Source organism: Propithecus coquereli, unplaced genomic scaffold, assembly GCF_000956105.1.
Source record: "Propithecus coquereli isolate 6110/MARCELLA unplaced genomic scaffold, Pcoq_1.0 Scaffold126, whole genome shotgun sequence".
NCBI classification, from domain to species: Eukaryota; Metazoa; Chordata; class Mammalia; order Primates; family Indriidae; genus Propithecus; species Propithecus coquereli.
Window position 1 is genome coordinate 2,163,588 of NW_012136747.1, and position 13,332 is coordinate 2,176,919.

General features: G+C 39.9%; 1 protein-coding gene across 1 annotated transcript in view; it reads right to left on the minus strand.

The window, feature by feature from the left end:
- EP300 (E1A binding protein p300) overlaps positions 1-13,332 on the minus strand; it is an 86,940-nt gene that overhangs the window by 22,352 nt on the left and 51,256 nt on the right. The window contains exons 11-19 of the mRNA XM_012638161.1: positions 11,525-11,602; positions 10,974-11,083; positions 9,694-9,831; positions 8,693-9,130; positions 6,805-6,984; positions 6,433-6,577; positions 3,136-3,254; positions 1,069-1,308; positions 383-471 (exon numbers count right to left, since the gene is read on the minus strand). Coding sequence (XP_012493615.1) covers positions 383-471; positions 1,069-1,308; positions 3,136-3,254; positions 6,433-6,577; positions 6,805-6,984; positions 8,693-9,130; positions 9,694-9,831; positions 10,974-11,083; positions 11,525-11,602 — 1,537 coding nt within the window. The remainder of the gene's footprint in view (positions 1-382; positions 472-1,068; positions 1,309-3,135; positions 3,255-6,432; positions 6,578-6,804; positions 6,985-8,692; positions 9,131-9,693; positions 9,832-10,973; positions 11,084-11,524; positions 11,603-13,332) is intronic.

The window sequence follows — 13,332 nt, forward strand, 5'->3', positions numbered from 1 at the left end:
AAAAAAAAAAAAAAAAAAAAAAGGGGGGAAACATTTCCAAAAAGCAATCTAAAAGACATTAGTTAAACATTTTCTGGGGAGTTTAATCTCAGTTTTGCCTTGGTCTATAGTGAGTACTAAAAGCCCAGTAGAAAGAGAAGTGGGGCTTTGGGTTCCTCCCTGCTAAAAATAAGGGCCCAGACAACTGATGCAATGCTAATTTTTGATATGAAATTTTGCAATTCTGCTAAGAAAGGCAGAAGACAGAGAAGAGAACTTGTGCTGTACAGCTGTTTTCAAACAAGTTACACATGAACCATGACTGTGTGTGTGCTGGTCCATCCGCATGCATTCCCTAGACACGTGGACATATGAGCCATCGTCTACATGTAGTCAGGCTTACCTGTTCTGGTAACTGTAATAAGTGGCATCACGAGGGATTGTGCACAGTTGTTTGCCGTAGCAACACAGTGTCTGTGGAGAGAACTCCAACTGCAAAAGAAACCATTTGTTAAATAGCACAGAGCCCTTAAGGACAAGCTACAACAATCACAATGGCAAAGCATAAACAAAAGTCAGTGATGTCTTAGTTCTTATTTATGTTAACCATAATGGGCTATTTCCTATTTCAGTTTCCAAAAACCATTCTAAGTTTACTCCTATATTATTTCACCACTCTGAGGTAGGCTTAGCAGTCATATCCTTCTATCACTTTACCAAAGACCCAACAGGACATGTGGACCTCAAGAATGTGAATTGGTATGCACAGGAAAACCAGTATATGCTGTGCAATGTGCACACACAGCTGACCACGATAAAGCTCCAACTCCATATGAGCTTACAGTCTGATGATTCATTACTCTAATTGGTCAAAGTTTCCATAAAATTCAGGTGTGCAAAAAAAAAAAAAAAGTCTTTACAGAAAGTCCATTCCATATAAATAGATAATATTGTGGTATGTGCAATAAGTCTAAACAATGCATTAAGGAAAAGGCCATGTCAATGCCAGAAGCAGAATATTCTCTTATGCCATCAGTATATTCTAAGTATCCTAGAAAAGTTAAAGGCAAGTCTGAAACCATTTCTTACCTTTCTACCACAACAATATCCAAGACTTTGCATGACTGGATCAATTTCTTGTTCAAAGACCTCAGATAGCTTGGAGCAGTATTTGTATACCCGCGATGTCTTCCGATTATATAACCAGGCATTATTGAACATAAGCCAAATGTCATCCACGTATTGCCAGGGCTCCTGATACTGTCCAGTATCTAACTTCCTCTTGATGGTAGAAAGATCCATGGGGCTCTTCACAATATCAAAATAATCCTAGAAGAATAAGTAACACTAAACAACATTGCCCAAGTCTCAGTATTTTTAATCTTCCTATTATCATTAATTTTCCAGATAATTTTGAATTTCTGACCTGTTTATATTCCCAAAGAGTTGACTAATGTCCATCACTTCTTTAAATCATTAGTCTACACAGATATGAAGCTGCTCAGAGGACTGAGAAGACAGAGCTATATAGACTTTCCAGACAGGAGGCTGATGATGATGGTCTACTGAAGCAATTCCAGAGGCTTTACAACAGTGTTATGAGAGATCAATAAAGTCAAGACACCTAAATTTTTTTTTTTTTTTTTTTGAGACAGAGTCTCACTCTGTTGCCCAGCCGAGAGTGCCGTGGCGTCAGCCTAACTCACAGCAACCTCAAACTGGGCTCAGGCAATCCTGCTGCCTCAGCCTCCTGAGTAGCTGGGACTACAGGAATGCGCCATCACACCCGGCTAAGTTTTTCTATATATTTTTAGTTGTCCAGCTAATTTCTTTCTTTCTTTTTTTTTTAGTAGAGACAGGGTCTCATTCTTGCTCAGGCTGGTCTCGAACTTCTGAGCTCAAATGATCCGCCCGCTTTGGCCTCCCAGAGTGCTAGGATTACAGACCTGAACCACCGCGCTTGGCAAACGCTTAAAATTTTAATACTAGAAGGGGCCTGCAAATGAGGAAACTAAGCCCAGAGAACTTCAGTGTTACATCTAAGATCACAGAAAAATACAAGAAAAACAAATTCCTAAAGGATTTTTGACCCTAGAAGCACTCATCCAATAATACCTGCCAGCAGCCTGGTGTATATAAAGGCATCTTTAAAGACAAATCTAACCTGGGTTTACCTTTCTGTCATGATCTACTGCTCTTCTAATGATAAAAATAAACCACATAACCTAGCAATTCAACTGGTAGGTATATACCAAAGAGAAATAAAAATATACATCCAAGGCCAGGTGTGGTGGCTCACGCATGTAATCCTAGCACTCTGGGAGGCCGAGGCAGGCGGATTGTTTGAGCTCAGGAGTTCGAAACCAGCTTGAGCAAGAGCAAGACCTGGTCTCTATTAAAAATAGAAAGAAATTAATCGGACAACTAAAAATATACAGAAAAAATTAGCCGGGCATGGTGACGCATGCCTGTAGTCCCAGCTACTTGGGAGGCTGAGGCAGAAGGATCGCTTGAGCCCAGGAGTTTGAGTTGCTGTGAGCTAAGCTGACGCCACAGCACTCTAACCCAGGCAAAAGAGTGAGACTGTCTCAAAAAAAAAAAAAGGAAAAAAAAAAAATACATCCACACAAAAATTTGTATCCCAATGTTAATAGCAGTGCTATCTTAATAGCCAAAAACTGGAAACTTGAATGTTTACCAACTAATGAATGGGTAAAGAAAATGTGGTATATCCACAGTGAAATATTATTGGGCCATAAAAAGGAATGAAGTATTGATTTATGCTACAACATGGATGAACACAGATAAAACACTGTGCTAAGTAAAAGAAATCAGTCACAAAGAATCACATATTGTTATGTTTCCATTTAATGAAATTTCCAGAATAAACAAATCCAGAGACAGAAGGTAGACTGGTGACTGCCTAGGACTGGGGTGCTATGAGAGGAAATAATGAGTGACCATTAACAGATATGAGTTTCTTTTTTGGGGTGATGAAAATGAATCAAAACTGTGGTGATGGTTATACAACTCTAAATATACTAAAAATCACTGAATTGTACACTTTAAATGGATGATTTGTATGGAATGTGAATTATCTCTCAATCACACTATAACAAATTAAGAAAAAAATGAGAAGTACCACCACATACTTACAGGGATTCCTAAAAGCTGAGGGTCCACAGGTTGACGAAAGGGAAGGGATTCTGGATCCTGGCGATAAAGTGCCTCCAACGTTGGCATCAGTGCCTGTCGTAATTCTTCTGGTTTGAAAACTTTAAGAAGAGTACATTTGATATTAGTTATCAATTAAGCAGAAATCACGCAGAAGCTCTAAAAAGCATCTTGAGACTCATAAAACACAAAATTCATTACATTGTCCCCATGGAAATACCACTAAGGGCTCATTTCCTGATTGTAATTCCTGCTCTGCTTTAGGCAGTACCTAAAAAGCAGAATGTTTCGTCAACTTTAAATGCTCTTTCATGGCTCAGCTAATTTTTCAGTCACAAATTTATTAAGTTAGTAGACTTGAAGTAAAAACAGTATATAAAAAATATTCTAAAAAATTATGAAGACACTTCCAATAGTAAGAGTCCAAAAGATACTGGTGGGTAAGAGAGCGATACCATCAAGCAATAACAGAAAAACTTATGACATCAGTATTTAACAAGTCAGAAATTAGACCTGGTATTGTACTGTCACTATGCAAAGAAATCAGAAGCACTGAAGGGAAAAGTTCTGCTTAAAAATGCTTGAGATTTGAGAGCTGAGAATTTACTATTTTAATAGCATATACTAGGTTTAAAAAAGAGTCACCACTGCTACAACAATGGACTCAGTTGATCAAATTAAGTTCAAACATGTTCTCTTTGATATGAAAGATTTGCCATCATGTCCCAAATGGAATAAATTTAAGTGATTGTTTAAGAAGCTAGTGATTACAGGTACAATTCTGAGCTTTAAAAATATGTCTGAGGGCTGCGCACGGTGGCTCGCCTATAATCCTGGCACTCTAGGAGGCTGAGGCAGGAGGAATGCTTGAGGTCAGAAGTTCCAGACCAGCCTGAAGCAAGAGTGAGACCCTGTCTCTACCAAAAATAGAAAAAATTAGCTGGGTGTGGTGGTGTGTGCTTGTAGTCCCAGCTACTCAGTAGGCTGAGGCAGGAGGATCGCTTGAGCCCAGGAGTTTGAGATTGCAGTGAGCTATGATGATGCCACTGACTCTACCCAGGGTGACAGAGCAAGACTCTATCTCCAAAAAAAAAAAAGTCTAAGTATTATTATTACTTAGACATTAGGCCTTGTTATTTCTTGATTTGCAAATTATTTTATCTTCACAGGACGGTATATTTATTTGTTACTTTAGATATTTTTCACCTCAAGGTGGGAGGAGTTCCCATTAAAAATAACATACAAACAGAAGATGGTTCTTTCTCTTATACTTGGTTGTGCTCAAAACAATCTATTTGGCCGGGCGTGGTGGCTCACGCCTGTAATCCTAGCACTCTGGGAGGCCTAGGCGGGCGGATCGTTTGAGCTCAGGAGTTCGAGACCAGCCTGAGGAAAAGCGAGACCCCGTCTCTACTGAAAACAGAAAGAAATTAATCGGACAGCTAAAAATATATAGAAAAAAATTAGCCGGGCATGGTGGCGCGTGCCTGTAGTCCCAGCTACTCGGGAGACTGAGGCAGGAGGATCGCTTGAGCCCAGGAGTTTGAGGTTGCTGTGAGCTAGGCTGACGCCACGGCACTCACTCTAACCCGGGCAACGCAGTGAGACTCTGTCTCAAAAAAAAAAAAAAAACAAAAACAAAAACAAAAAGAACAGTCAATTTGAGTAAACTTGTGAGATGAGATGTTTGAAAGAGAGATTCCTAACAGTAAGATTGGGTCTGTTACAGCCTACGTTAAATATCTCAGTATGTACAAACCTTATTTTTAAATGAAAATAATTTTTTAAGCTCAACATTTTACAACATGTTATATTAATGGAATACTTTAATAAAGATCATCTCCAGGCCGGGCGTGGTGACTCACATCTATAATCCCAGCACTCTGGGAGGCCGAGGCGGGCGGATTGTTTGAGCTCAGGAGTTCGAAACCAGCCTGAGCAAGAGTGAGACCCGTCTCTATTAAAAATAGAAAGAAATTAATCGGACAACTAAAAACATATAGAAAAAATTAGGCAGGCATGGTGGCGCATGCCTGTAGTCCCAGCTACTCGGGAGGCTGAGGCAGAAGGATCGCCTAAGCCCAGGAGTGTGAGGTTGCTGAGCTAGGCTGACGCCACGGCACTCATTCTAGCCCGGGTAAAAGAGTGACACTCTGTCTCAAAAAAAAAAAAAAAAAAAAAAGATCATCTCCAAGAGCCAGCATACTAATCCTTGAGGTAAGTCCTACCTGTGCCCATTTGCAAGGGTCACTAGAGCCACAAGAAGTTCTATAATAAACATCATCTCCAAGAGCCAGCAGACTAATCCTTGAGATAAGTCCTACCTGTGCCCATTTGCAAGGGTCACTAGAGCCACAAGAAGTTCTCGTCCTAAAACAGTCAATTACTGTTTGTGGGAATTACTGGAGTTCAACATCCTCCCTCCCCCAGCAGTGCTGGTGCCCTGCTTGACCCATTCGTTTTCAGCAGAGACTGCTTGAGCCTGCCGGGGTTTGTATTCCAGCCCAAGCACTGACCAGCTGAGTAACCTAGGGCAAGTCACTTTACTTTGCTAAGTCTTAGATTAATAACCTCATAAAGTTATTAAATGAGACAACGCAGGTACCTGGCATACAGGAGGTAAATGATAAATGCTACTATTATTATTGCTATTTTTTCCTGCATTTTAGTTAAAGCTATTGTTTAACAATTTCCCTCCTCTGAAAAACTGATATTTTTTAATTCTCTTTTTAATTTTTTTAGAAACAGCATCTTGCTATGTTGTCCAGGCCAGAGTACAGTGGTGAAATCATAGGACACTGTAGCCTCAAACTCATGGGCTTCAAGTCATCCTCCTGCCTCAGCCTCCTGAGTAGCTGAGACTACAAGTGCTTGCCACAATGCCCAGCTAATTAAAAAAATTTTTTTGTAGAGACAGTGTCTCGTTATGTTGCCCAGGCTGGTCTTCAACTCTTGGCCTCAAGCAATCTGGCTGCCTCAGCCTCCAAAAGTGCTGGGATTACAGGTGTGTGCCACCACAGCTGGCCAAGAGATCATTTTTAGAGGGTGCTAACCACTGAGCTCTGAAGAAATGAGGGGTATGACTCACAGTGGTTACAGGAAGTGAATATATCTAAAGGAAAGAAAAATTATTTTTCAACATTAGTAATAATGAAGAAACCAGGCCCACAGCTCCAAGCATAATGAAATCACACGAGTGGTAATTTCTGAGGCCTAAGAGGCCTGATTCCAATTCTACTCTGGGTCTTTGGTTTTCTTCAAAGAGCCTAAGAGACTCACTCTTTTTCTTTGACTGTCCTGGAGCTGGAGATGACTGGGTAGCTGAAGTACTTGGCTGATCTTCCTCCTCTTTAATTTCAGTTTTTAACTCAGTGCCTCTCTCATCTGTTTCTGTAGTTTCTACTTTGCAGTCTTCTGCTTTAGCCTAAAAGAAAAGGTAAAAATATCCAATAGGAAATAAATAAGATCATTATTATTACATTATTTACTCACCCCTGTGCACATAGTATGGAATACCCTTTCTTACATTAAAATCTATGCAGCAAGCCCTAATTATCAGAATATTTTCTTACAATACTGATTTTTTTAAAAAATTACATTTCTAGATTGAGGTCCTAATGAAATCACCAGCAGTAATTGCCCTACTCTCACCTCTGGAATATCTTCTGGCTGATTATCTGCTGGTTCTGGCTGATCCACTTCCATTTTAGCCTCCATTTTCACTTCCTGTGAAGGCTGCTTCTCAGGAATGGTCTGAGAATTCACTTCTGTGCTACTAGTAGATGGAGGGTTTGATACCTGTCCTTCAATGCTTACAGCTGGCTGGGAAAGCTGGGCAGAAAAGGGAAGGAAACACACAGAGTTTTGCCAATTATGCAATCAGAATTTAAGGTACTCAACAGGATGGCAGTATCAACCACTTCCCTATTATTGTTACATTTTATGGTGCTTTCACTTGCTATGTCTATTTTACCTACTTTAATTATGCTTAAGAACAGGAAATTGAGGAATTGCAAATACTGGCTGACTAGTTGTACAAAAAAATCACCAGCAACTGTTTCTTTGGTAACTATCACTCTCTGGCAGTGTAAGAGTGGTAGGGGTTTCAAAGATACTTCTTCAGAGAAGCTCACATTTATAAAGAAATGAAACAAAGAAAATAAGGGTGATTGCCTATCTTTGTTTTTAATTTCTCATTAGGGAAAGTTTCAAATGTACAGAAAAGGAGACTAAATATAATGAACTCCCCTACAGGGTGGCTGCTTTAAATTATCACATTTTAATAGGATAACCGAGAATCCCTATATCTTTTTCCTATGTCTTCTAATAAGAAACCTCATAATGAGAAGTTAGTATTTTCTGGAACTACCCTAATAACAAATGAAACCAAGCATTGTCTAAAAGTATATCCAGTAAAAAAAAAAAATTTTTTTTTTTTAAATAAGAAAAACAAACATAAAACCAGGCAGATCTACAGATTCCTTTCTGCATTCCACTTTCCTTGCCAATCAGAGGCCATGATGAACCACTCACCAGTGAACAGTATTTTATCAAAGACTGTGACTCATGGACTTCTCAGTTCATTAACATGATTGAGAACCAAAATATTATTATTATAGAAAGTTCTAAGCCTTAACAAATAAAGTTCTATTAATAAGGATTCAACTACTAATTGAGAATTTAGATTTCTACTATTAATATATATATAACCAACCTCTCACAAGGAAGCTACAGGTTGTTCTGGTTGTGGAAATCTATCATCTTTAACCCTGGTTAGGGCCACAAGGACTCATAAATCAGTAAATTTTTCATTTGATTTCTAAGTTCAATGGCCTACACTGTTTGAAAGAGATTCTTTAAATATATGTAAAATTCATGTAGTGCACTAAATGATACACTAAATGAGAAGGACTGTCCCTTTGTCATTCCTCCTTAAATGCCTTCAAGCCCCAGAATACAACATGAAAGATAATGGTCAAAGTCAGACCTACATAAAATCTTTGTACTCCCTTCTATGCTAAGTATATCATAGGAAGGAAAAATAGGAAAAGGAAGTCCCTACTGAAAAAGAGATTCATGGCTGGGCACAGTGGCTCACGCCTGTAATCCTAGCTCTCTGGGAGGCCGAGGCAGGAGGATCGCTCAAGGTCAGGAGTTCAAGACCAGCCTGAGCAAGAGTGAGACCCTGTCTCTACTAAAAATAGAAAGAAATTGGCTGGATAACTAAAAATATATAGAAAAAATTAGCTGGGCATGGTGGCACATGCCTGTAGTCCCAGCTACTCGGGAGGCTGAGGCAGCAGGATTGCCTGAGCCAAGGAGTTTGAGGTTGCTGTGAGCTAGGCTGATGCCACGCACTCTAGCCTGGGCAACAGAGCAAGACTCTGTCTCAAAAAAAGGGGGGGGAGGGATTCATTACATTCTATCTGTGGAGACAACATATAAAAGATAAAACAAAAAAGAATAGAAATGGCACTGAAGTAATGTAATACTACAGTGCAGCTGAAATGATTACGCCTAAATCCAAATCTCTGCTTACTGGAGTTGCAGGCTGTGGAGGCAGCAGTGGTGCCGTTGGGGTAGGCACAGAGGCTGTTGTACTCTGTTGGGAGCGAGGCTGCTGCTGAGGCTGGTCAGTTGAAGGAGCAGTAGGAAGCGAAGGCTGCACTTGAGGGGGAAGTTGTGTTGGTGGTGGTGTAGGTGTCTGCCTTGGAGGGGGATGAAGAGCCTGGGACTGTGGCCCTGGTGGCATGGCTGGAGGTGTAGGAACAGGGGCTGGAATCGCTGTTGCTGGTGGCTGCTGAGACCCTATGCTTGGGGGAGTGTGGTGAGGGGTAGGGGTACGACTAGGCACAGGAGAGGGTGAATTCTGATGCAGAGCTGGTTGAGGGAGAGGGGGGCAGTGAATGTGGCTCCCTTGAGACCCTGGAGGCATTATAGGAGAGTTCACTGGGCAGGAAGAACTGGACATTTGTGCCTGTTAAAATGAAAAACATAACAATGTAGCGATTCAAAACAGAATTAAAGAAATATTTACACAGGCAGGTTATATGCATTTAAGACACAAACTAAAGAAAATGAAGCAATGCCTCTATTTCAAAATGTGTAAAAAATTCCATTACTGGGGTCCTAACTTTGAACAACACAACCAATATAGTACATAACTAAAGAGACGTTAACCCACTCAGCAGAATGGCCTCAGCCACTGCAGAAGCATGGGACAAGGGAGTACACAGTGCTCTGGGGCCTTGCTGAGCTCTCTTCAGCCAGACTTCCTCCTTCTACGTTGTAGTTCTAAGATTTTATTTTTATAAGTGTTCACTACTCAAAGCTCAAACCATCAATTTCAATTATTTCCTAATTTGTAACGACACCTTTGCTATGTCACAGAATAATCTCTTCATGTTCAGAATACCAGAAGCCCAAAATTCTTCTTAGTTTTCACCCAGTATTTCCTGCCACTCTTCCCTTTAAAACCTAAATCAAGACAAATTTCAAGAAACAAAAAATAAGTAAAAAAAATTCACTTATGAGACATACTTGAGACACTGGAGCTTGCCCGCTGGATGGAGCCAAAGGCATATTTGTTACATTCATTCCCTGTGATGAGAACGGAGCCTGGGGAAGGAACTGGCTCTGATTGGGAGGCTGCTGCATACGAGGCCCATAGCCCATAGGCTGCAAAAAACCACAAAGCACCAAACTGCTTCATTAGTTATTCTACTACATCACTCTGGGCCTACTGTCAGGCTTATTGAGCAGAGAAGGGCCAGAGACAAGGGAATAGGTGAAGTAGGAGGGGAACAGAAAGTGGTGGAACAAACTCACTCTCATGCTAAGATAACAAGAACAGCCTCACAGTTTACCTCAGCCTACTCTCAAAAAATAACAAGAGGATAGAGACAAATGCACATTCTAGACAAATATGCCTAGAACTCTGGACAAAGAAGAGAAGTTAACTGTTTCTCTGCATACTCTAAGTGAGGAGAGTGAATCATGATTTCATGAGCTCATGTCAGTGCTGTTATAACAGCACAAACTCTAAGACTTCATAATGGGAAAAAATAGTAAAATCTTACAAGTTGTGGTTGAATGAGGTAGGACTCATGATCCACAAATGCTCTAGGATTGCGACATTTCATTTCTAATACTACTCTACACAAATTCAGGTATTTAATAAAGGATGGAAATCTAGAGTACCAAAGGCCAAAAATTATAAGCTAAGAAGAACATCTGTCTTATAGATTAAAATGAAGAATAGGAATCCTTGTTAAACATGGCAGATTTGAGAGACGTAATAAAGAACTTGCAAAAGGCTCAAGAATTGGAAGCACCAGCTAACTTTAAAGGATGGGGGTGGGTTGAGGCCAATATAGAGGGCTGGACGGCTGGTTAAGAGTTTGCATAAAGTGGTACGAGTATGGTACCTCTCATGGGGGAAAAAGAATCTGCCTAAGGAGTGGCAAGATGCTCATTCTCTTTTCTCCAGTCTCTAAACCAGGCAACTGCCCCTCCATCACCCTTGCAAAAGACAGATGGTTCCCTGCCTGGAGAGGGGACAAAAGGCATTAGGGAAGAGATATGACTGCGAAAAAGTGTGTAGGCTACTAAAACATTGGGGCTCCAGGGACAGTGAACTGGCTGCTTTTTGTCAGCTTTCTAGTAAGACCTAAATATAACAGAATTGCAGTATAAGAACAAGGACTTACAGCTTGTTTAAATAAGTGTGAGAATTTTTGCTTGTGAAGTAAAAGCAAATAAGCAAAAAGGACTTCCAAAATGTCAGGTCCAAAGAGATTACCCAAAGAAGTAAAACTGACCGGGTTGAGAGCTCCAGGCTGAGCCAACTGTCCATGGTGCTGAAGAGGAGAGGTTTGCCGGGGTCCAAGAGGGGGCTGGGGCATATTCATCTGGCCAAATTGATTCAAACCTATAATTCATGCAAAATATTACATCTGAATACCTTTGTGAAATTAGAGAATAAAGAGTTCTTATATCTGGTTCTACATCATTTTATCAGGATGAATAAAGGAATCTGCTTTCAACCATTTATAGTTATAAATGAACCTGTTTCATTTACAGCAGCTGTAGATGGGCATTAACTAACACATGATTTTTTGAACTAAATTTAACAACCTTCAGTAATGAATGCTTGTTGCTCATTTAATCATCTGCCCCTTGACCTGACAGTCAACCTGCTCTTCATCCTCCCTTCCTCCATGGGCTCCAACTCTAAGAGGTTTTCTAATTTCTCGAACAGATAATTCCAACACTTGCTGATGGCCTAACGCAGGAATTGAGGTAGCAACTACCACCTTTATTATACCATGGACTCTGTTAAAAATGACCATGAACTTCTTTTACAATTTACCAGGTTGGGGAGTTATCCGAGGCATCATCTGGTTTGGCACACTGCCACGGATCATTGTTGGGTCAGGCAGAGGACCATCTAGAGCAAAACAAGAGAAACAGTTAAAGAAGTATCATTGTACTAGTTGCCCCTTACCCTGAATAACTCACAAAATATCTTTAATAATTATTATGAAGAATTCAGTCTGAATCTCAGAAGAATAAATGCTCTGGGGAACCTGAAGAAATGTTATCTCTGGAACGGAAAAAATGCCTTCAAATGATTTTAGCCCTATTCTTTTATGAACCAGGATACTTTCAATGTTTACAGTAAAGTCATATAAAAGATTTTCAAAAAAACGAAGATACCACAGCATTTAACATGCTACTGTTTAAGTCTGAACCTTTGGTTGGTGTGCAACGAATACGTCTGAAAATAGTCACTGGATTTTGTGCAGTGGTTACCAAGTTTGCTTGGGTACCCCAATGAGACATGTTTTTGTGCACACAAGCCCACTGGTGAACACTGATTTTAAATAATATGTACAAAACAATATGTATATTATATATACCACGTACCTCTTAAAAAATACAAAAATAAAACATCTGAAAATGAGATTAAAAATATAAATAAGTTCTAATGTTTTCTTTCTGGATTATCTGCACAGTGCAGAACCTCCAACATGGTGCACAGGGAAAACAGTATTTCTACAGCATCCAGGGAAAAGGGATGCCTATAGTGACCTCGCTGACCCCTGGCCTACCCCTCCCCCAAGGGTTGCGAACTCAAGCCTCAGACACACGTGTAGGAAACCCTGCTCTAAGGAGATACTCACCATTTCAGACAACTCTCAACTTTAGTAAATGGGCAAAAGTGACAAAAGAAATGCTGAACATTTATTCATATCACCTTTTATCTACGATTCTCCAAGATTCATAAAAGTACACATGTAATTCATGTTCATTATATAAAAATTAGAAAACATAAAGCAAAAATGAATATGATCCAATAAATGCCCAGCAGTAAACCTCCATGAATAGTTTTAATTTCCTTCCACATGTATGTATTTCCACATATTTTAATACAAAACAATGTTTTCACCTAATATATGAGGAACGTTTTTCTCCTGTCGACAACACAGATAGGTGTTGCAAACTAAGTGGCAGCAAGAGCCAAGCAGTTAGTATCAAGTGAAGTTGTTACAGGTATCCACCAAGAGAGGAAGTGGATAAGGACTGGGTGCAGTGGAGAGAAAGCACAACTCTTCTAAGAGTCAGCCACTACTCTAGCTGTAGACAACGTGTCCCTACGGAAGAAAGTGTCAAATGTGCTAGATCCTTCCATTTTTTAAAAGAAGCCAGAAATGCAGATTTTTATGCAAAATTTCATTTTCAAATGAGGCTAATCAAATGAAAATCAAAATAAAAACAATCCTGCTGCTCACATTTGCCCCAAGCACTTTCATTTACAACTATGATATATGACAGATTTTACTGACTGCAAGATACGAATGTCTTATAGTATCTATTGTTGGTCCATGAGGCAGCTCTTAGATTGTCATTATAAGGAAATTTGATGAACATTTGAAGGAACATTTTGATAATATTTTAAGATAAATATTTAGTGGCAAAGAAAATGTATACACATAAAAATGTACATCATTCACATTTAAATAAAAACTCCCTTAATGCAAACTATGTACATAGATCAAACAATCAAAACCCTTTAGGTCGGGCACGGTGGCTCACGCCTGTAATCCTAGCACTCTGGGAGGCCGAGGCGGGCGGATTGTTTGAGCTCAGGAGTTCGAGACCAGCCTGAGCAAGAGC